Source organism: Pogona vitticeps, chromosome 9 (genome assembly GCF_051106095.1).
Source record: "Pogona vitticeps strain Pit_001003342236 chromosome 9, PviZW2.1, whole genome shotgun sequence".
Lineage (NCBI taxonomy): Eukaryota > Metazoa > Chordata > Lepidosauria > Squamata > Agamidae > Pogona > Pogona vitticeps.
This window is the reverse complement of record NC_135791.1, coordinates 20,722,968-20,744,294: the sequence shown is the minus strand read 5'-3', so window position 1 is coordinate 20,744,294 and position 21,327 is coordinate 20,722,968. Positions and strand designations below refer to the sequence as shown.

Sequence of the window (21,327 nt, the reverse complement as noted above, 5' to 3'; positions counted from 1 at the left end):
TGAGAAATAAAACTGAAGTGAATCATGGTCTTAATAATTCCACTGGTTGGAATAGCTAAGGCCTGCTCTGGCCCTTCGTTGCTATGGAAACATCCTGCTCAACTTCTGGTTACTCTCTTTCTTCCCTGTAAGGCCTGAATCTCCCTGCTTTCAAAAAGCCACAAACCTTCTTGACTCCTAGCCCCTTGTTCGACTTCCCTTATAGATTGCCCCGAGGCTATGAATAGCCTGTAGAAAGTTGTGTTCTCGTAAGTTCCTAGTGCCACCTGGTGGCCTTTGTTGTGCTGCCGAAAATTTTGCTGGACTTTGCAAGAGCTGAGCAGAACAGTTAAAGACAGAACATTTTGGAGATGGCTCATTCATGAACTCACCATAAGGTGGGAGTAACCTGATGGCACATAACAACAATAACAACCATGAGTGGGGTAGCAACATCTGAGTTTAGTGTGGCTCAGAGGGCCTTACACACGTTGGTCCCACTACGTTCAAATAGTCTTTACCATCTAGTTAATGGTGTATGGCAGTGACAGAGGATTACAGTGGTGCCTCGCTTAGCGATCGCTCCGTTGAGTGATGAATTCGCATAGCGAGGGGGTCCGGGCCATCGCTGGAGCATTCGCTCAGCGATGGCCCTGATGGTGTTTTTTCGCTGTGCGATGATCGTTAAGCGGTTCGCTTAACGATTTTCACATAGCGAAGCAGCGCAGAACAGCTGATCAGCGGTTCCAAAATGACCACCGGAACTTTTTGCGCCATGCCCTTGCTTACCGAGGGTGCGAAAATGGCCGCCCCTATGGAGGAGCTTCACTCAACGGTGAGTTTTGGGGCCCATTGGAACTCATTAAACCAAGTTTAATGTGTTTCAATGGGTTTTTTCGTTCCGTTGAGCGATGTTTCCCATAGCGAGGGTTAATCCGGAACGGATTAACCTCGCTATGCGAGGCACCACTGTATATGGCTCTCTAGATGCAGCTGGATTGCATTCCCATGAACCCTCACTGCTGTCTACGCTAGCTAGTTTTGAGGAGAGCTATAATCAGTTGGCAACCCTGGCACTGAGGTTAGAGAGTCTGCTTGGGGTTTTAATCTGAGCTTTACAGGTTTGGCACAGACCTGGAAGAAACAAGTTACAAGTAATATAGCTTCTTGTTACCTTTTTTTTAAAGCAGTGAGGGCACAAAGAAACCACCATATTTTTCTGTGTATAATATGCCCCCATGTATAAGACGCCCCCCCCACTTTTCTAACCCAAAATTAAGAAATCTAAGTGGAGCTTAGCAAGTGTAGGGGGAAAGAGATCAAAGTACTACAGGATTGCTTTGATCCCTGCTTTCTCCCTTCATGCTAAGCCCCGTGGGCCTTAGCAAAAGGAGGGGGAAAGGGATCAAAGCAATCCCGCAACTGCATGATCATTTTGATCCCTTTCCCCCTTATACAGGCATGGAATTGCTTCGATCCTTTCCCCCTACACTTGCTAAGCCCCATGGGACTTAGTAAGCAGAGGGAAAAGCATGGATCAAAGCCATCCTGCAGCGCTTTGATCCCTGCTTTCTTTTTGCTAAGGCTTAGCAAGTGGAGGGGAAAGCAGGGATCAAAGCCCTGCAGGATCACTTTGATCCCTGCTTTCCCTTCCACTTGTTTTTAATCCTCAGCTTACTTCCGTGTATAAGACAACCCTCAATTTTTAGTCTAAAGATTTTAGACAAAAGTATAGTCTTATACATGGGAAAATACGGCACATTTTCAAGGTGATGTAGCAGGTGAGACAAAGATGCTTTTTTGGCCTCACACACAAAAATCAAGCTATTTGGTAATAATTTTTAAGGAGTATTTAGAGGCATCAACTTTTATGGCACCCACTTATCTTTTTTTTAAGAAAGAGTAATGAAAAAAGAGTTCAGAAGAGTATCTTTTTGGACAATAAACTTCTCCTAATATGGAGATGTTTCAACAGGTTTACCATGCTTGGTAAATCAAAATGCGCCACCCACCAACCCTAGTCCATGCCTGAATAAAAATGCACAGAGTGGTACCCAACCTGTTTTGTACCCCTTTGGATTCTGAACCAGTCCATGTTGCTATATTTGTGTGGGCTTCTGGATTTCCATGAAAATCCTGCTCCCATGAATGGAGAAATTCAAAAAGCAATAACTTTTACTGTAAAATCAAGGGCAATAAATTAATTTTGAGGAGCTAGCTCAGTGGCTGCAGAGCCAGAGGTTGGGAATTTGATTCCCTGCTGGGCCTTCAGAGAGAAGAGCCAGCCCGTGTAGCCTTGGGTGAGTTGCACAGTCTCTGGGTTCCTCAGAAGAAGGCAGTGGTCAACCACTTCTGAGTATTCTCTACCTGGAAAGCCCTGTAGAGCAGTGGTCCCCAACCTTGGGCCTCCAGATGTTCTTGGACTTCAACTCCCTGAAATCCTGGCCAGCAGAGGTGGTGGTGAAGGCTTCTGGGAGTTGTAGTCCAAGAACATCTGGAGGCCCGAGGTTGGGGACCACTGCTGTAGAGGGTTGCCATAGGTCAGAACTGCCATGACAGCATGCAGTTGTAACAAATTGCACAAGAAACCACTCGTGTAAAAGCTGTGGACATTCATCTGATCAGGTTAGTAAGATCTGATGGTTATCTCTCTCTCTCTCTCTCTCTCTCTCTCTCTCTCTCTCTCTCTGTGTGTGTGTGTGTGTTTGTGTCTTGGAACTTGAACTCCTTGATGTTCTTCCACAGCTGGTTTGAGGTTAACCACTTCCTCTTTTCAGACCGTCGTTGCCGTTCAGGAAATGTGTCACTGCTGCCTGGAGGCATACCTCAGATATTTCACAGATGAATGAAAACAGGCGGTATATTTTCAGCATTGGCTTTTTCTCGTTGCCAAGATGGCTTCTCAAGCACCAATCTTCTGTTTCTTGCATTTTGGCAAAGTTTCGTCACCACCTATTGGATCCCTAAGTATAGACTTAGGAACGCCATAATCATCCTGCCGTCTGTTACAAAATGGCTCCAAAATATACTGCAATGTGGCAGTGGATAAAACGGATAAAGCGGCAGGTTTATGCACAGCATGCTGCCATTATGTTCACGTGAACTCCTCTATGCTCCTGTGTGCAGGAGGGGAAGAACATTTGTCTCCTCACCTCTGGACCTGAGAAGGACAGCTGAAGCTCGAAGAAAAAAATGCTAAAAGCTGGTGCTAACAAAAGCCGAGAGTGTTTTATAAAAAGCCAAGGTAGGAAAATGGTTGTACTAGGGCAGGTGTCTACCTCCTACACTGACAGGTATGCTAATGCTGTCCCTAGCATGAGCTCTGGGCGTGTTAGCACTGGCAGTAGGTAAGTTTGGGAACAAGGCACGATCATGTCTTCTGTCTAGTTAACAAGAGAGGGGAAAAAGCTTGTCCTCTGGGCAGAATTACTGCAGAGTCTTGCCAGCTACTGAGTTTCCGCATACAGCACTTAGCAACAATCATTCCCAACCTGTGCCAGCAGAAGAGTCAAGAAGTTTGTGATGAGTTGCTAATTAAGTACTTCTACCTGAAGCTCAAACAAACCTTGACAGCATTTTAAAAAGCAGAGACATCACCTTGCCAACAAAAGTCCGAATAGTTAAAGCTATGGTTTTTCCTGTAGTGATGTATGGAAGTGAGAGCTGGACCCTAAAGAAAGCTGACCGCCGAAGAATTGATGCTTTTGAATTGTGGTGCTGGAGGAGGCTCTTGAGAGTCCCCTGGACTGCAAGGAGAACAAACCTATCCATTCTAAAGGAAATCAAACCTGGGTGCTCGCTGGAATGACAGATCCTGAAGCTGAGGCTCCTGTACTTTGGCCATCTCATGAGAAGAGAAGACTCCCTGGAAAAGACCCTGATGTTGGGAAAGCGTGGAGGCAAGAGGAGAAGGGGACGATAGAGGATGAGATGGTTGGACAGTGTCATAGAAGCAACCAACATGAATTTGACCCAACTCCGGGAGGCAGTGGAAGACAGGAGGGCCTGGCGTGCTCTGGTCCATAGGGTCACGAAGAGTCAGACACGACAAAACGATGACCTGAAGCTCAAAGGACCTACTTATCTAAAAGTGGAGTCTGGTGATCCTGATGTCATGGGGGAGGTTGTTGAAGCCACACTGGGTTTCACTCCAAAGTTTAAAGGAGATGTCCATGGTGCTGAACCTATTTGGGGGTTGGAGTTCAGCACCTTGGACAGATCACTGGAAGGTTTGGATGGGTGCCTGGCAGAGATTCTACCTCTCGCCATCCTGAAGTTACCAGGCTCCACCACTTCCCACGGAAGAGTTTCTCTGTTGTGTCTCTGCACAGTCTTCTGTTCTGCTGATCGACCTCCATGAAAAAGGTGGGAGCAAATGACAATGTTGCATCCCCAATTGTGCAGTCAATCTGGATGCAAAGATACAACACAATGGCCAGCTTCGAGTCTTGAGCTCCCTGTTCTGTGAATCTTTTCTCCATGTTAAAAATGCAAGCCAGCCCTAAATGCTCAATGAAACCCCAGCTAGTACGAGATAAGTCAGACCTGAGCACAACAGCAGGCACTGTTGGCTTCTATTCAGCTTTAGATTTACAAGAACTCCCAGACCCTTCTGACTCAGGGTCTGGGAGTTGTTGTAGATATGTGACTGCTGAGCCAAGCAACATGCATCTTGTAACTGTGCATTTATTCCCCCCCCCCGAGGGGTAGAACTATGCACTTATCCCTGTCAAATTTTCAACATAGGGCCCTGTTTTTGCATGCAACATCCTGTTTTTCTGAGTCCTCCATCCTCTATAAGCTTCATTCTGTTGCACATGCACCAGTGCTGGTCTTATGCGCCATGTGCACCAAGCCCCCTTCCTCTATGCTTGATGGATAGTTCTAAAGAGGAGACAAACGGAGCATGGGCCGCTCTTAAGAAATATTGGTTTTTCATGTAAGTTTGAAAGGATTTCAGAAATGAAGAGAGACCCAACGCAGAACACATCCCAAATGCCCCATTGCTGGGCCAGAAATGTCACTAATAAGGAAGCCATAGGTATAAGGAGACTGGAGGATGTGGCATTTAAGAGGGTTTTGGTTTCTGAATTGTCAGCAGAAAAGGAGAGGGCATTTCCCCTTTCTTTCCTTTTTTCTTTTTCTGTTCTTCCCTTCCCTCTAATTATAGTATGCCCATAATAACAGCATCCAGAGCTTGGTCATTACCGCATCAAGGAAAACATCTTCCATGGAGCCGGAGAGCCGAAGACAGACAGGTATGTTTTTGGAGGGGGCTGGGAATGTACCCTTTGGCCCTCATCGGCAATTAGTGTTGTGAGACTTTTAAGGAAGGGGTGGAAGTTTGTGGACCCTCCACGGAAATGTACCCAGTGGGACCCATTGTTGTGCCAAACAGCCACTGTTCTGTTTTGCTCCCCTCTTTTTGGGGGGTTTCACCTCTAATAATTTCCTAAATTCTCTTGTCCAACTGCTGTAAGATACACCCTGAGTCTCGACGGTGACTGCAGTTAAGGAGAAAAAAAAGAGGATGGATCAAAGACCTAACAAAGGGATGGTGATGATGGAATGGTGGCTGTGTCCACTGCAGAAAGAGAGAGAGAGAGAGAGAGAGAGAGAGAGAGAGTATGTGTGTGTGTGTAACACCAGTACAGAGTGGGCCAGCAGTGCAAACCAAAGTGTCATGGTGACACAGTTGAAACGGGACTACAAATCCCAGAGCCCCTTGCTATGCCAGCTGAGGGATTCTGGGTAACATAGTTCAAAACATGGCCAGTAGATCATCTGTGTTACAGCTTTGCATCAGAAGGAATGGAGACAGATCTTAAAGATGAGCATCTTTTAATCAAGAGAAACTGTCAAGGACTGATGCCCACTTCATTGGATGCATCTTGTCCGTGGCCCATGAAAGCTTAGAACAATTAAAATGTTGCTAGTCCTTAAGGTGCTGCAAGACTGTTCTGTCAAAATAAAATAAAATAAAATAATGTTTCCAGGTATAGCACAGAATTTAGGTCCAACTGAAAAAGGTCAAGTTTTACTCTTTTATACTGCCAAACCTGGTAATAATACTCCTGCACTCATTAAAGAAAGGTGACCACCGAAGAATTGATGCTTTTCAATGGTGGTGCTGGAGGAGGCTCTTGAGAGTCCCCTGGACTGCAAGGAGAACAAACCTATCCATTCTAAAGGAAATCAACCCTGAGTGCTCACTGGAAGGACAGATCCTGAAGCTGAGGCTCCAATACTTTGGCCACCTCATGAGAAGACTCCCTGGAAAAGACCCTGATGTTGGGAAAGTGTGAAGGCAAGAGGAGAAGGGGACGACAGAGGACGAGATGGCTAGACAGTGTCATCGAAGCGACCAACGTGAATTTGACCCAACTCTGGGAGGCAGTGGAAGACAGGAGGGCCTGGCGTGCTCTGGTCCATGGGGTCACAAAGAGTCGGACATGACTTAACGACTAAACATCAACAACACTCATTTTACCGATATTCTCTGATTCTTTTCTGTACGCACCACCTGAAAACAATACTTAATGCATTTGGTAGAGTATTTTCTAGTCTACTTCAGCTTATGCTGCAACATGGGTTAGCCTTTTAATACATCTCAAGCTTCTTGCTTTGTATTTTTGCTTGATGGGTTAACAATCACCATTTGGAATCTGGAAAACATGTACTTCTTTGCCATAACTATAGCTATAACCAGTACTAGGTGGTGTACCTGATCACGATGCTTTAAAACAGCCGCTCACCTGGGGTGAATAATACAAACCTCCAGGCAACCACATAGAAGATTCTTGTTCATATTTTCATCATTCATTCAAGTTTGTGATGTGTTGTAAATTAGGTGCCTTACTGGGATTTGTGACTGAAGGATCTAATAATTTTTTGTGGGCTTCAGCAAGCCTATTTGCAACATAATGCTGTAAAGCTTTTTAAATACAATCCTCGTGTTTTGCATCAAACTTTCCAGCTGTTTCTCTCTTCTGCCCTGCTTCTTGCCCTTTCTCTCTCCCTCTTTCCTTGATGACCCCAAAACTATTTTGATGTGCTAGGTTAGGAAAATATCGGTCTGGGATGACTTTTCAATAGTTATCTGCCACCCCCTTAATTCTCAAGTGAAAAATTTATCTGTTTGGGGCTTGGGAAGGTTAGTCTGGTGGCTAGCGGTTTAGTGTTTATTCTTGAGCCTGGATGGCTTCTGAATATCCGGGAATTTCCCCAAGCTCAGCAAAACTGTGGAAGGTTTGATTTGCCTGGGGTCCATTTTGTATTTATTTTCATAATGAGTTATGTTCCCCTCTCAAAAACCTAACTGTTATCTTGTGCCACATCTCGGTTGTGGATTGTCGAATGGCACCATTGATTCCTTCATTCCTGAGGAGTCTGGTTTCCCTGCGACTATGGTTTGAGGTCAGAAACGCTCCAACGTTGTGGTTTTGCTAATTGCTTTGTTTGTGAGCCGAGGCTTGGCAGAAAGATTGAAGAGTCCGAAGGCACTGTGCCCCCTCTAACTACCAGGCGTCCCAATCTTCCTGACACTGGGAATATGAGCTCAGAGCATCCTTCATGCCATGTACTGAAAGGGGTTTTCAAAACGTCAGTGCCAAAGTTTTCTTTTTCTAAGACGAATCTCTCTCTCTCTCTTTTTTCCCCCCTTTCGTGTTTTATTTTAACAGGTGCAAACGGGAAGAAAGCAAGATGCGTCCAAGACACTCGTCTGCACAGCTTGGAAAAAAGAATCCTCGCCACAAGTATCTTGGAAAAATATCATTTTTGGATGGCTGCTTCTGGAATGTTCCAGTCATCCTGACCACTGGCTGGCTTTTGGGATTGGTAAAACAAAAAAATATAAATAATTGTAGCTAATTATGCACATCTGTCGGCAGGAAGAAATATCTTGTGGTTTTCCTTGTTACGGCCGTAGTAGCTGAAGTTGTGCATACATTTTCACTTGTGCCTTTTTGGAACGGAAGGCCACAATCGCACAAAGCTTTGTTTAAACAACGGCTTGGAAGAGACTTGGATATTTTGCCTTTCTGTCTCCGTGTTACTGTCGACAGAAAGTTGTGTGGGATGGATCTAAGTTCAAATTCCATTTCCACCCTTCAGCACATTTGTTGATGAGACTAATGTTATTCCTGGGAGCAAACAGACAATCTTTGCCCCATGGCCAGCACAGGGACAGTTGAGGGAGACACGAGAAAGAAAGGGTCTTCTCTGTGGTGGCTCCAAGTTATGGAATGCTCTTCTTTGGGATGTTCGTTTGGCCCCCTCCCGTTTTATCCTGCTGACAGCCGAAGACCCATATTTTCAGGCAAGCTTTTAACAATCCTGATGGAGACCCTGAATGTCTTTTAAAAGTTAATGTTTACTTGCTTTTAATTATCCAATTGTATTTTAATTATAGTTTAATTGTTTTTTTTAATATTTAACTTATGTTTTTAATTCTATTCTTTTTAATATTGTGAGCTGCCTTGGGTCCCCTTATTGGGAAAAAGGCAGCTGATCAAACGAACCAATAAACGAACGAACAAGCAAATGAACGAACGAAGACAAACAAACAAACATTGTCCACTCCCTGAAGAGTAGCTAGCGTAGGTTACCAGTTGTTTCACTGCTGGAATTTCATTTCAGCCAAACTTTAATATTGGATTCCAGTCAACCTGACATACCTCATAGGACTGTCGTGAAGGCTGGCAGGAGGATTCATTGACGGGTGGGGAGGGGATATAAATGCAATTAATTAATTCATTAGTTATACAAAAGTACCCAGTAGAAGTCTCCCCATACTAGTAACTGGAAGGCACATTTCAACTCTGCTGTCTTCACCTTAAAAGTTTTTCTTCACTAAGAGAAAGGATGGAAGAGAAAGTGGCAGAAAAGCAAAGGAGGAGCATGAAGGAAGGGGGGGGGCAAAGACTTGTAAATCTACACCATAAAAAATAAGGGATTCATCAGGGTGAAGCCAGAAAGGTAAGCTTGGTTTGGAAACACCATCAGGACAGCTCCTGGTTTGCTCAGGCAAGGAGAAGAGGTGTGGGGGTGTGGGGTTTTTTTGTTTTAGTTTTTGTTGGGGGGGGTATCTTCTGTGACTAAGGCCAAGGACTATCTTGGCTGAAGGATCTGGGGGGGGGGGTTGTAGTCCAGAAAGTAATTTTCCCAAGTTCTGCCCCTTCTCTCATCTGTGCACAACACACACACACACACACACAGAGAGAGAAAGAGAGAGATGGGTACTCAATTGACTGACCTCAGAAGAATGGAAGGCTGAGTCAACTTTGTGCCGGCAATCAGAATTCAACAGGTCTGACCTCAAATTGTGAGCGGAGGCTTGACTGCAGTACTGCGGTTCAACCACTGCCCCTCAGGCTTCATACTCTGGAACAGAGGGCAACATGGTTCCAACAGAGTCATCCACTCAGGTCTAGTGGTATGTGAAAACCACTTTATAAATGAAAATGAGATTTTCAGATTTCCTATCAAAATGGAACGTTCACAGTTCCTATTAAGACTCACCTTTAGTATATGTATGCAGGTATGTGGAGAGGATAGATTAAAGTTGAGATAGGAAGTCTTCCAATCAAATGTGCTGTTTGTTTGTTTCTTATACTTTTACCCCACCCGTTTCCTTAAAAAGGACCCAAGATGGCTTATATCATTAAAAGACAATATTTAAAGCTAACAACGACAAACAAATATTAAAAAGGATCAAACAAACACCATACTAAAAAGCGGTAAACAAAGGCAACACCAAAAACACATACAAGGCAGTAAGGCATGACAATCCATTAAAAAAATAAACTCAGACAGCCAATCACTCAGAGATAGCTTGCCTGAAGAGAAAGGGCTTTAGAACCAGCACTTTCAATTGTGCCTGGAAATGGATCGGCAGCCAATGGAGCTGCTTTAACAGGAGGGTTATGTGATCCCTGTGATCAATTTCATTATTTCAGTATCACTCAGGAACCTCTAATGAGAAGACCCCTAAGAGTATGTGTGCATATGTGTGTGTATTGTCCAAAAACTGAAAGAAGTGCAGTTATAAAAAAAAATTGGGGAAAATTAGGTGCATGTTACGCAGGAGGGTTTATCATGAGTTTAAACAGCAGGTAAGCAATGACTGGATGAATTGCCACAAGTTAAGGAGTTTTCAGAAGGGACGTGGTGGCGCTGCGGGTTAAACCACAGAAGCCTCTGTGCTGCAAGGTCAGAAGACCAGCTGTCATAAGATCGAATCCACGCGACGGAGTGAGCTCCCGTCGCTTGTCCCAGCTCCTGCCAACTTAGCAGTTTGAAAGCATGTAAAAATGCGAGTAGATAAATAGGTATCACCACGGTGGGAAGGTAACAGCATTCCATGTCTTAGTCGCACTGGCCACGTGACCACGGAAACTGTCTTTGGACAGACACTGGCTCTACGGCTTGGAAACAGGGATGAGTACCGCCCCCTAGAGTCGGACACGACTAGACAAATTGTCAGGGGAACCTTTACCTAAGGAGTTTTCACAGGTATTATTTAACAGCAATTCACCTCTAGAAGTTATGCCACTTGTGTAACTGCACAACAGGATTTCAGCCGGTGTCTCCATTGTAGAAAAATCGTCATCATCTTATCATCATCATCTTAAAACTGCAAAACTAGAAGGGACCCTATGGAGACACATTGGGGAATTGAACTCCCAACTAGATGCTGAAGCCACCGAGCGATCCAGCAGTCCTATGAATGCTTTCTTCCTGCTACAATGGGCAACCCTCAAACCGACAAGCTCAAACACCAAGCAAATAGATTTTGCTGAAATGTTAGAATTGTTTCTGATGGTAAGCACTATTTGAGGGAGGAACTGCCCACAATATGAGGTTATGAGGTTTTTAAAACAGCGCCGGATGCCCATTTCTCCAGGGATCCTCCCACTTGTGACCCTCGTGGACCAGCTGGATGACCCTGGAGACTCTTCTACAACTCTATCATTCTGTGTTTATTTTTAATGTCAAGTGTTTGACAGAGCATGTATGCTGCTAGACGATCTGTTTTGGAAAAAAACACAAACGCTGAGCCTTGTTAGGCAGCCAGTGGGAAGATGTGCCAGTGATAAACCCAACCTTTAACAGATCCGCCGCTTCTGGAATCAATTAGCTGGTTGGGTCGGGGACCGTATAACGCACTAGCCACTGATTCAAAAATCTCAGACTTTCAATTACTGGCGTGGTGGATTTGAAGTGGATTATGATTAAGACTGATGCAATGCGGCTCCTGTTTGGGGGCCGTGGGTTAATGGGTTAAGTCTGTTTTGAGCAGTGGGGGGGGGGCTGTGGCAGCCCTCTGCAAAAAAACCTGATTGAGCAATGGTTTGTGGGCAGTGGACGCTCCCTCTAACCACAGGTCTTCTGGACGCTCCATCTTCCAAAGTATGTACACACCCAACTTGGGAGTCTCTCTGTGAACTGGCACCAGCTTCCTAGCATTTTGATCACAAACTGGAAGCCTCCGAACATTCCAGATGCTGAGGAACAGAAGGTGAGGAAAGGAGCAGATCAGAAGAGAGGGGATAAAAGGTACGGCTAGCTTGGTTTTTCTCTTTGTCGGAAGGACGATTTTCCTAGGTGTTCCAAATGTGTATAGGCGGGGATGGTATCTTTGTCTGGAGGCAGTGGGTTGCAGTGGTTAGAGAGGGGTGCAGTTGGTTGAGGGCACGCAACTCGTTGAGTAATTTCAGGCTCGTCGTACTTTGCCAGATCTGCCCCCACAGGGTGGCAGGGAAGGGAAATAGGAAGGAGGAAAGATATAAAGATGGTCTAGAACTCACTGCAGGAAAGGCAGGTCATAAACAAACAAATAAACAAATAGACAAATAATCTTTATTTTCATGGTGCTCATGTAGCTTTCTTTCTCCTTCTCCTTCTGTGGGTTAGGCCAAGATGATAGCCCAAGGCCCTCCAGTGGCTGAGTGGGGATTTGAATGCAGGTCCTCCTGTTTAGGTAAGGGGTAAAATGCCTCTGTAATAACATGATCTAAAAGTCCATATCACTCACCTGGACCAATGATTTGGGATTATGGAAGTTGTTACCCAGAATATCTGGAGGGTCCCTGGCTGCCTGCTCCAGTCTTAATCTAACACTTTAACCACACTGCCAGAAGTTCTGTCCCCATTAAACTCTCAGAAGCCTACTAGAGAGACAACTTGTTTACAGTTTTATGTACAATATGGCAAAATCAATGTAGGTAGGTTTTGAAGAACACATGAGCTTTGTTGTTGTTTTAAATAGCCCCCAAATACAGATATTTCTTTCCAGGAAAATAAGGGGTCAGCAGACTCTGAGCAAACCGTGTTAGTGATCTGGCTTCAAATTTTGCATGTAAGATTTAAAGGGACCATAGAAATACAGAAAGGGAGCAGTGGCTCCTTAAGGACAAACTGTAATCGATAAAGGCTTGGGCCAAATATGATGAATCCTACAGGACTATTTTTGCAGCCACAGACTATCCTGTCTGCCTCCTGATTTGGAGATGTCCAGGATTACGTTGTGACCACAGTGAGCTGTTTTTTGTTTGTTTGTTTGTTGTTTCTGTACAAGAAGAAAAGGGTGGCGGGTGAAAGAATGGTGCATAGACCTCCATACCTGAGGAAAGAAAGAAAGAAAGAAAGAAAGAAAGAAAGAAAGAAAGAAAGAAAGAAAGAAAGAAAGAAAGAAAGAAAGAAAGAAAAAGAAAGTATAAGGAGCTGATGATGGATAGATTGAAGGAAGGAAGGAGCTGATGATGGATAGATTGAAGGAATAATGGATAGGATGAAGAATAATGAAGGCAGGAAGGCAGGAAGGCAAGAAGAAAGGAAGGAAGGGAGGGAGGGAGGGAGGGAGGGAGGCAGTTACCAGAAAGTAGACTTTGGATAAACATTAAAGGACCCTTTCCATTGATGAAGCACTTATCTAACAAAGCAACCCACTACTTTGGTGGATGGCAGGCTTGCCTTCCCTTAAGGTACTGAAGAAGAGGTAGCATAGACATCGATTGGGGTGCTGTAGCTATAGACCTATGGTTCCCAGCCTTAGGTTCCCAGATGTTCTTGGACTAAAACTCCCAGAAGCCTTCACCACTAGCTGGGCTGCCCAGGATTTCTGGGAGTTTTAGTCCAAGAACATCTGGGGTCCCGAGGTTGAGAATCACTGCTACGGACCATGGATTGCAGAAGGAGCTAGATTAGATGGACTTGGAGGGAACTTGTGAGTCTATGGTTCCACAATGATTCATTGTGACCTGTGGCAATGAGGTTGCTCTTGTGACATGTGAGACCTATCTGTCCATATTTTTTTACAGTGACCTTCTGAGCAGTTAATTTCAGAAGCCTAAAAGTGGGCATCATTTGGATAAAGTCAGAAGGAGTCAGAGAGATGGTATTGTGAATTTTATGAAGACTCTCCCCAGGCCCCCATCCAGGGTCAAATCTCAGTGGTGCAAAAACAGGAACGCTTACCTTTGGGGTCTACCATTTGCAGAACTGTGCTGCTAGCATGGTGCCTGGCTGAGGGACTTGGAAATGATAGACCCCAGCAACTTTTCACTTCTGAAACCCTGAAACCTATGGCCCTCCCTAAGATTCTTTTTAAAGGTCATTTTTAAAAAATCCAATTCTTTCTCCATGCTCATAAAGCTCTCCTGTGACCTTCCTATCAATCCTGTAAGATAGGCCAAGCTAAAAAATGGAGATGGCTGATTCGAAGTCACCCAAGGAGCCTTGCGGCTAAGGGCGAAACTATGCTTCTCCAATCATGCACTGATGCTCTAAGCCAGTGGTTCCCAGCCTTTGGGTCCTCAGAGGTTCTTGGACTAAAACTTCCCAGAAGCCTTCACCACTAGCCGGGCTGGCCAGGATTCCTGGGAGTTGTAGTCCAAGAACATCTGGGAGGAACATCTGGCCAGTGCTGGGTTGATGGACCGTCACCCCAGCCCAGAATGGTCCCTCCCAGTCACTCAAAGAACATTCAGCATGTGATGCTGTAAAAACTCCAGCATTATTTGCACATTATAAACATAAGGTAAAGTTAAAGGTTCCCCTTGACAATTTTTGTCCAGTCGTGTTCGACTCTGGGGGGCGGTGCTCATCCCCGTTTCCAAGCCATAGAGCCAGCGTTTTGTCCGGAGACAATCTTCCGTGGTCACATGGCCAGTGCGACTTAGACACGGAACGCTGTTACCATCTCACTGAGGTGGTCCCTATTTATCTACTTGCATTTGTATGCTTTCGAACCACTAGGTTGGCGGGAGCTGGGACAAGCGACGGGCGCTCACTCTGTCGCGTGGATTCGATCTTACGACTGCTTGGTCTTCTGACCCTGCAGCACAGTCTTCTGCGGTTTAGCCCGCAGGGCCACCACGTCCCTTATAAACATGGTTCTCTTTTATTCTATATTGTAGTAATCATACAAATTCTTTCAGTGACAACCCTGCCCTGCCAGGCTCTTGAGTTGATTTATGGAGCCATGTGCTAATTAATTCAACTGGGTAATATCATCTGACTGATGTTCTTAGAGCATAGGATAGCTTGCAAAAAAGTAATAACTATTTCTATTTTGTAGCATGTATCGTATATGCACAGTACAAAAGAACTGGTCCCCTCTGGCTGGTAGCCGATGGCTGTCTTCAGTGCCATTATCTATACAAGAGACATGAGTCTTTCTGGCACACAGGGATTCAGACTCTTGAGAAAAAGAATTTTCGCAGCACCTTTTACTAAGTTCAAAATCTCTGGGGATCTTTGTTCTGAAAGAGAAGCCAGCTCCACCGAGCTGGTGGCACCACACCCGGCTTTGTTCGAGATGCAAGAAAGATGCTAGGCAGATGCACAGATGTGTAGTGCTTTCAGACTATAGGAACTGGAGTAAACCCATCCTGGTACGTTAAATCTGTGCTGCTCTGCTCCCATCTTGTGGCTAAATACTGCATAGCTCTTTCACATGGACTTAAAACTGGTTGGTCTGAAACCTGCACCAAAGGCAGAGCAGAATCCCCCGGACTGTGGATCACAACAAGGGAACTGTGGTTGGCATTGTTGGACATAAGCGTCTCAGTGCTGATTTCTGGACCCACTGGCCTTGCTGCTTCTCTTTCCTGTGGCTTTTGCCTGCTTATCTCTCTCTTCCAAATAGAGATGGGCCTGAAACAAACCAAGAAGCAAAGAAACCCCCCTCAAATCAGGCTGTTTCGTGGTTTGTTTTGGGATGGTTTGGAGAAACACACCTGCCTAGAATGAAATGAACTACTAAAGTATTATTGGCATTGGTGCTTTGTACATAGCCTATGACTTGGATATCCTAGATCCAATCTTCGCCAAACTTGGCCTGACTCTTGGGCTGACTCTTCTCCCAATCCCCTCCAGGTTTGGAGAAGATTGGGATTTGGGACATCCAAATTATAGCATCCAGAAGCAGGCTCCCCCCCCCCGCCAAGAGAGTGTTCTCTAGAGAGCTTTTGGCTAAAGGTGGCCTGGTGGACCATCTCCAAATTTAGAGGGGGTGGGGAGAAGAGTCAGCTGAAGACTCTCTATGGGTTTAGTGTCTCTAACTTATACATGAACCCTTCTATCCTGGAAGTCCAGAATCACACAAAACCATGAAACAATTCATTTTGTTGGGAAGTTCGTGAAAGTTTTTCGTTTGTGGTTCGTGGACAGCAACAAACCATGAACCATCATGAACTTCCGTTTTCTCTGTGCCCATCTCTATTTCCAAACCAATGAACAGTAGGAGAAGGAAGGAAAAGTGGCAGAATTCAACTTGGCTCGTCCTAGCCTCTCCTTCCTTGTAGATCAGGACCAAAGCGGATGGCAAGAGAGTAGTATTACAGTTATTCATCATTTTGCCTAGTGCCTCCTGGAAATCTTTGCAATTTGAAAAGTGAAATCCAAGTTACTAATCCTCATTGTTTCTTTAAAAAACAACCCCAAGCACTACATGGATATTCTCTGAGAAGAGCCAAGAAACTGAGGAATAATGTATTTGCAAAGGCTTTCACGGCTGGGATCTAACGGTTGTTGTGGGTTTTTCGGGCTCTTTGGCCATGTTCTGAAAGTTGTTCTTCCTAACATTTCACCAGTCTCTGTGGCTAGCATCTTCAGAGGACTCTGTGCTCTGGTGTAGTTTATTTGCGAGTTGAATATTTATGGCTGTGAGATCAACTTTTATCATTTTCAGGAGATGGGTGATTATGGTGATCAGTGTGTTTTTGTTGTGGGTATATTGTTGTGATAAGGAGGAGAGATTAGCTGTCTCTGTGATTGATGGGTGTCGTTAGCTGGTCTATTGTGTGTAGTGATCCTTGTGGCTGGGTGGAGTTTGTTGACCTTTTGCACACTGTATTTTTCAGTGCTGGGAGCCAAGTTTTGCTGAGTTTCAAACTTTCTTCTTTCTTGTTGAAGTTCTGCTTCCATAATTCATTCAACATCTTTTCCAACAGGTTCCTTCCCTTCAAAATGGACCTCAATGACACTTCTGAAGAAAGCCTTTATGGAGACTACGAGGTCTACGATGATTTTGATGCGGCTGCAGATCTCCGCGACTCCATGCGTGTACTCTCTATGGTGGTCTACAGCATCGCCTTCCTGCTGGGAGTGACAGGAAACAGCCTGGTCATCTTTGTCACCGGTTTCCGGATGAAGAGGACGGTCACCACTGTCTGGTTCATCAACTTAGCTATCGCTGACTTTGTCTTCACTTTCTTCCTCCCATTGAGTGTGGCCTACATGGCTCTTGGCTTCCACTGGCCCTTCGGGAAGGCCCTTTGCAAATTCAGCAGCGCGGTGGCCTTCCTCAACATGTTTGCCAGCGTCTTCCTCCTCATGGTCATCAGCATGGACCGCTGCATCTCTGTGATGTGTCCCGTCTGGGCCCAGAACTACCGCTCCCCCCGACTGGCATCCCTGGTGGCTTTGGGTGTCTGGATAGCATCTCTGGCACTCAGCTCCCCATATATTGTTTTCCGGGACACCAGGCCCTCTCCTGTGGAAGAGAACACCACCCACTGTTATAACAACTTTGCCTTGTCCGATGACCTTCATTCAGAGGAAATGACCAAGCTGGGAGAGCGACGGCATCAGGCCATGGTGCTGATCCGTTTTGTAGCTGGATTCCTGGTGCCTTTTACTATCATCCTGATCTGTTACGGTATCATCATGACCAAGCTGAAGGGAAACCGGATCACACGCTCAAGCAGGCCCTTCAAGATCATGGTGGCCGTGATCTTGGCCTTCTTCATTTGCTGGTTCCCTTATCATGTCTTCTCCTTCATGGAGATGTCCGTGTCCATGGTCACACCTTGGCTACAGACAGTGCTGGTTGTGGGCATCCCCTTGGCTTCGGGCCTAGCTTACATTAACAGCTGCCTGAATCCTTTCTTGTACGTCTTTGTGGGGCAGGACTTCAGGGAGAAGCTGCAGACCTCGGTGCTGGCAGCTTTTGAGAATGCCTTCAGCGAGACTTCAGCCCAAGTGCTGACTAAGAGCAAATCCAGTATGGAGGTGGACTCTCATCTAGTCTAGAGCAAGAGCTGGCAGATGTCAGGCTTATGGGACATCCTATACTATCTGTCCCCAATTCTTGCACTCCGTCAACTAAACAAGGACTTTGAAGGGTACAGACAGATGAAAAAAAAAGGCAGATCTGAGCATGAAACATTTTTTTAAAGGAATTGGCCTAAGTTATTAATGACTACATACCACATACCTTAATTAGGCTCTAATTAGGTACTCACAGCCTTTAATAGAGGTCATCTGTTTTGTGGGGGGTATAAGTAGCTGATCCATTCTGAAGGAAATCAACCCTGAGTGCTCACTGGAAGGACAGGTCCTGAAGCTGAGGCTCCAATCCTTTGGCCATCTCATGAGAAGAGAAGACTCCTTGGAAAAAACCTTGATGTTAGGAAAGTGTGATGGCAAGAGGAGAAGGGGATGGCAGAGGACAAGATGAATGGACAGTGTCATAGAAGCTACAAACATGAATTTGACCCAACTCCGGGAGGCAGTGGAAGACAGGAGGGCCTGGCGTGCTCTGGTCCATGGGGTCACAAAGAGTCGGACACGACTTAACGACTGAACAACAATAAGCAGCTGAGAAGGTATGAAAAGAGTCTGAGACATGGCCAGGAGAAGGGGAGCTAAAGATAGCACCAGTAGCAGCCATAGGGCTTGGGAGGCAATCCCGTTTTAAACTGCCCAGTTGAAGCACGACACTGCCATTACCACGTGAGTTGGCCAGAAACAGAACAAGCTGACCACAAGTACATGGTGTACATATGTGTGAAAGAGGACATGGGATGATGAGATGGGTGGGGGGACAACCAGAGGAAAGCCAGCTGGAAATGAAGGTGGAGAGATTTGAAGAAGCAACAACTCGAAGCATGCAATGGATAAGCGGTTGTTTTTCTCCCTCTTTCTCTGTTTGTGTCTGTCTTTTTAAAACAACATGGGATTTCCAGATTGAACCATGCTCTTTACAGTGGTGCCTCGCTTAACGATTTTAATTGGTTCCAAAAAATTCATCGCTATGGGAAAACATTGCTAAATGAAACGTGTTTTCCCATAGAGATGCATTGAAAACCAGATAATCCGTTCCAATGGGAATGGATTGCCGTCCTTAAGCGAAAATCGCCATAGGAAACATCGCTAAGCGAAACGCGGTTCCCCCATTGGAATGCATTGAAACCTTTTCAATGCATTTCAATGGGGGAGAAAAAAAATCACCAAAAATTCAAAAAGAGTCAGAACGAAGCCAAATTAGTTTAACAAAGGGTTTATTAAGTGCACTAACGATTTCAAGCACTTTAAATCCTTTCTAAACAATTTAACACCTTTTAAAAATAGTGAAAACGGAGCTGTCAAAAACATCGCTAAGCAAAACAGGGGGACCTAAACTGTCATCGCTAAGTGAAGCAAGGCCCCAAACATCACTATGCGAAATTCCCCCAATGGAAACATCGCTAAACGGAGCACAAGATTGCTCATAAAACCTAATTGCTAAGTGAATACATCGTTAAACGAGGCAATCGCTAAGCGAGGCACCACTGTAATTCTTTTTGAATTCAAAGTGAGTGGGAATGTAGTGGATTCAGCTCACAAAGGAAAAAGTTGCATAGGCATGAAGGCATTGAAAATATTTCAGATTAAGAATGCTTAATTAACTTTTCCAAACACCATTGTGTATACAGCAAAAAAGTTGATCATACAAAATTTGTATTCAATCCAATCTGTGTGTGCACCAGAGATGATGATTTCCCTTCGAACACCAAGTGATAACGCGCCATTTCCCAAACCAAAGTTAAAAGGATCTCCAAACACAAGTGAATCAATGTGATATGTTAAAATGCAAATCAGGACTCGGTGAACTGCTAATAATTCTCTAAGTGGGTTGGCCGCAGCTGGAATGATGAACAATTAAAATACTTGGCTGGTTGGAAGCCTTTTCATGCCAAAAGGGGAGGCTGCTGTCATCTCCATGGTAAGATCTACCCTGAGGTTTGTCTGTTCTGTTTCCCCATGGCTTGGCAACCATGGACAGGCGGTTATTAGAAGTGGTATATGGGGAACAGGAGAACATTGCCAGGTCAGATCAAAGGTCTGGCTAGTTCTGCACTGCGATCAACAAGATGCTTTGAGGCAGCTTACAGGTAAAAACACAAGAGAACGCTCCACCACCTGCTGTCAATATTCTCCAACATCCTCCTTTCTCACAGCCTGGACATTTCCCTTAGCTGTTGATAGATTTCTCTTCCTCTATTAATTTGTCTTTTCCTATTCTGGGGAGAGGCAAGGAAGCCACTTAGCCTTAAACTCAGATTTAGATTTAGGATGTTAATTGCAAATGAATGAATGAAAGATGATGTGCTGTCAAGTCAATTCTGGCTTATGGTGTTTCCTACATAGGCTGAAGTCCTGTTGCATGAGTTAGCCCTGTGAAAGGGTGATGACATGGTTGACAGAATGCAATTTTAGCTAATTAGAGATGTTTATCCCCTAGCTTGTTCAACATGTGATTAATCCATTTTATTATGTGAAACCATGGGATGTCTTTAATTACCCCCAGACCTCCACCACTGGATGCTGTTACTGGTAGAAAATGAGTCTCACTAATCAAAGACTTCCTCCTATTAATCTACTCACATTTGCATGCTTTCCAACCGCTAGGTTGGCGGGAGCTGGGACAAGAGACGGGCGCTCACTCCATTGAGTGGATTCGAACTTACGACTGCTTGGTCTTCTGACCCTGCAGCACAGGCTTCTGCGGTTTAGCCCAAAGCGCCACCATGTCCCCATGGAGGTAGCAGCACACAAAGCCATGGTGACCATTTTGTCTCCATTTGGGGAAAATACCCAAGCTCCATGCAGCAGAAGAAACTGGGGAACCTCAAATTCAGCAGGACTTGATTGCCATATTTTGAAATCAAGTGAGCAATTCACATTATTCCTAGGGCTTCACGCTTGGTTACAAATCCAGTCTGCCTGATTCAGAACAATTGGCAAAGGGTTCGGATCAAAGTGAAGTGGCCAGGTTTGGTTCTGCATATCAAGTCAAGTGAATTTACACTTCATTTTGGATCCACAGCACAAACCACATGGGATGGGTCATAAATTATTTCAACTAACTAGCATTTAATTCCACCCCCTTCTTAAAGCTAAGTTTAAATCTCCCAGTTAAGAAAGCCACTGAAGCTAAATGTCTGACGTTTGGCAGTTTTTGCTTTCTTTGTTTTGAGCTCTATCAGATCTGGAAATTTCATGTATATCAATCCAAAACCAATGCAAGCATTTGGCTTTGATTTAGTGAAATGCAAGAGAGAGAAAAAAAGAATGAAATTTCATAGCCTCTTTAACTCCACCTTCTTCCCAAGTACATACTTTAAAACAAAATGAAAAGTTCAGATTGCCTTTTTTTAAAAAAAGATTTAAAATAATCTAATTTTTTCTTACGAATAGAATAAGTGGCATTATATTTTCTGTAATTTTTCTCTTGCTGAGATACATTCCTATATCTGCCATTTTAGTTTCTGCGATGCCGAGAGCAATAATGAAGTGAGGGGGCACTCCCCCCTCCATGGAATTGTTGTTGATTTTCAGCTCTTAATAGCTGAATTGGATTGTGGGACTTAGCCTTAATTTTGGGCTGAGGTATAGCCATCTTTATAGAATTACAGAATCATAGGATAATTGAGTTTGAAGAGGCCTATTAAGCCATCAAGTTCAACCACCTGCTCAATGCAGAAATCCAAATCAAAGTAGGTTTGATAGATAGCTGTCCCATCTTCTCTTGAATGCCTCCAGCGTTGAAGCGCTCACCACCTCCGGAGGTCATTGGTT

General features: G+C 44.7%; 1 protein-coding gene across 1 annotated transcript; it reads left to right on the top strand.

Moving 5' to 3' along the window:
* The first annotated feature begins 15,499 nt into the window (after positions 1-15,499).
* On the top strand, positions 15,500-20,113 carry LOC110086530 (chemerin-like receptor 1). The gene has a single exon (XM_020807488.3). The coding sequence runs from the start codon at positions 16,261-16,263 to the stop codon at positions 17,515-17,517; it is 1,257 nt and encodes a 418-aa protein (XP_020663147.3). The 5' UTR covers positions 15,500-16,260; the 3' UTR covers positions 17,518-20,113.
* The last annotated feature ends 1,214 nt before the right edge of the window (positions 20,114-21,327 follow it).

Coding starts and splice junctions, on each gene's coding strand:
- LOC110086530 (XM_020807488.3), top strand. CDS start 16,261: ATGGGTGTCGTTAGCTGGTCTATTGTGTGTAGTGATCCTTGTGGCTGG.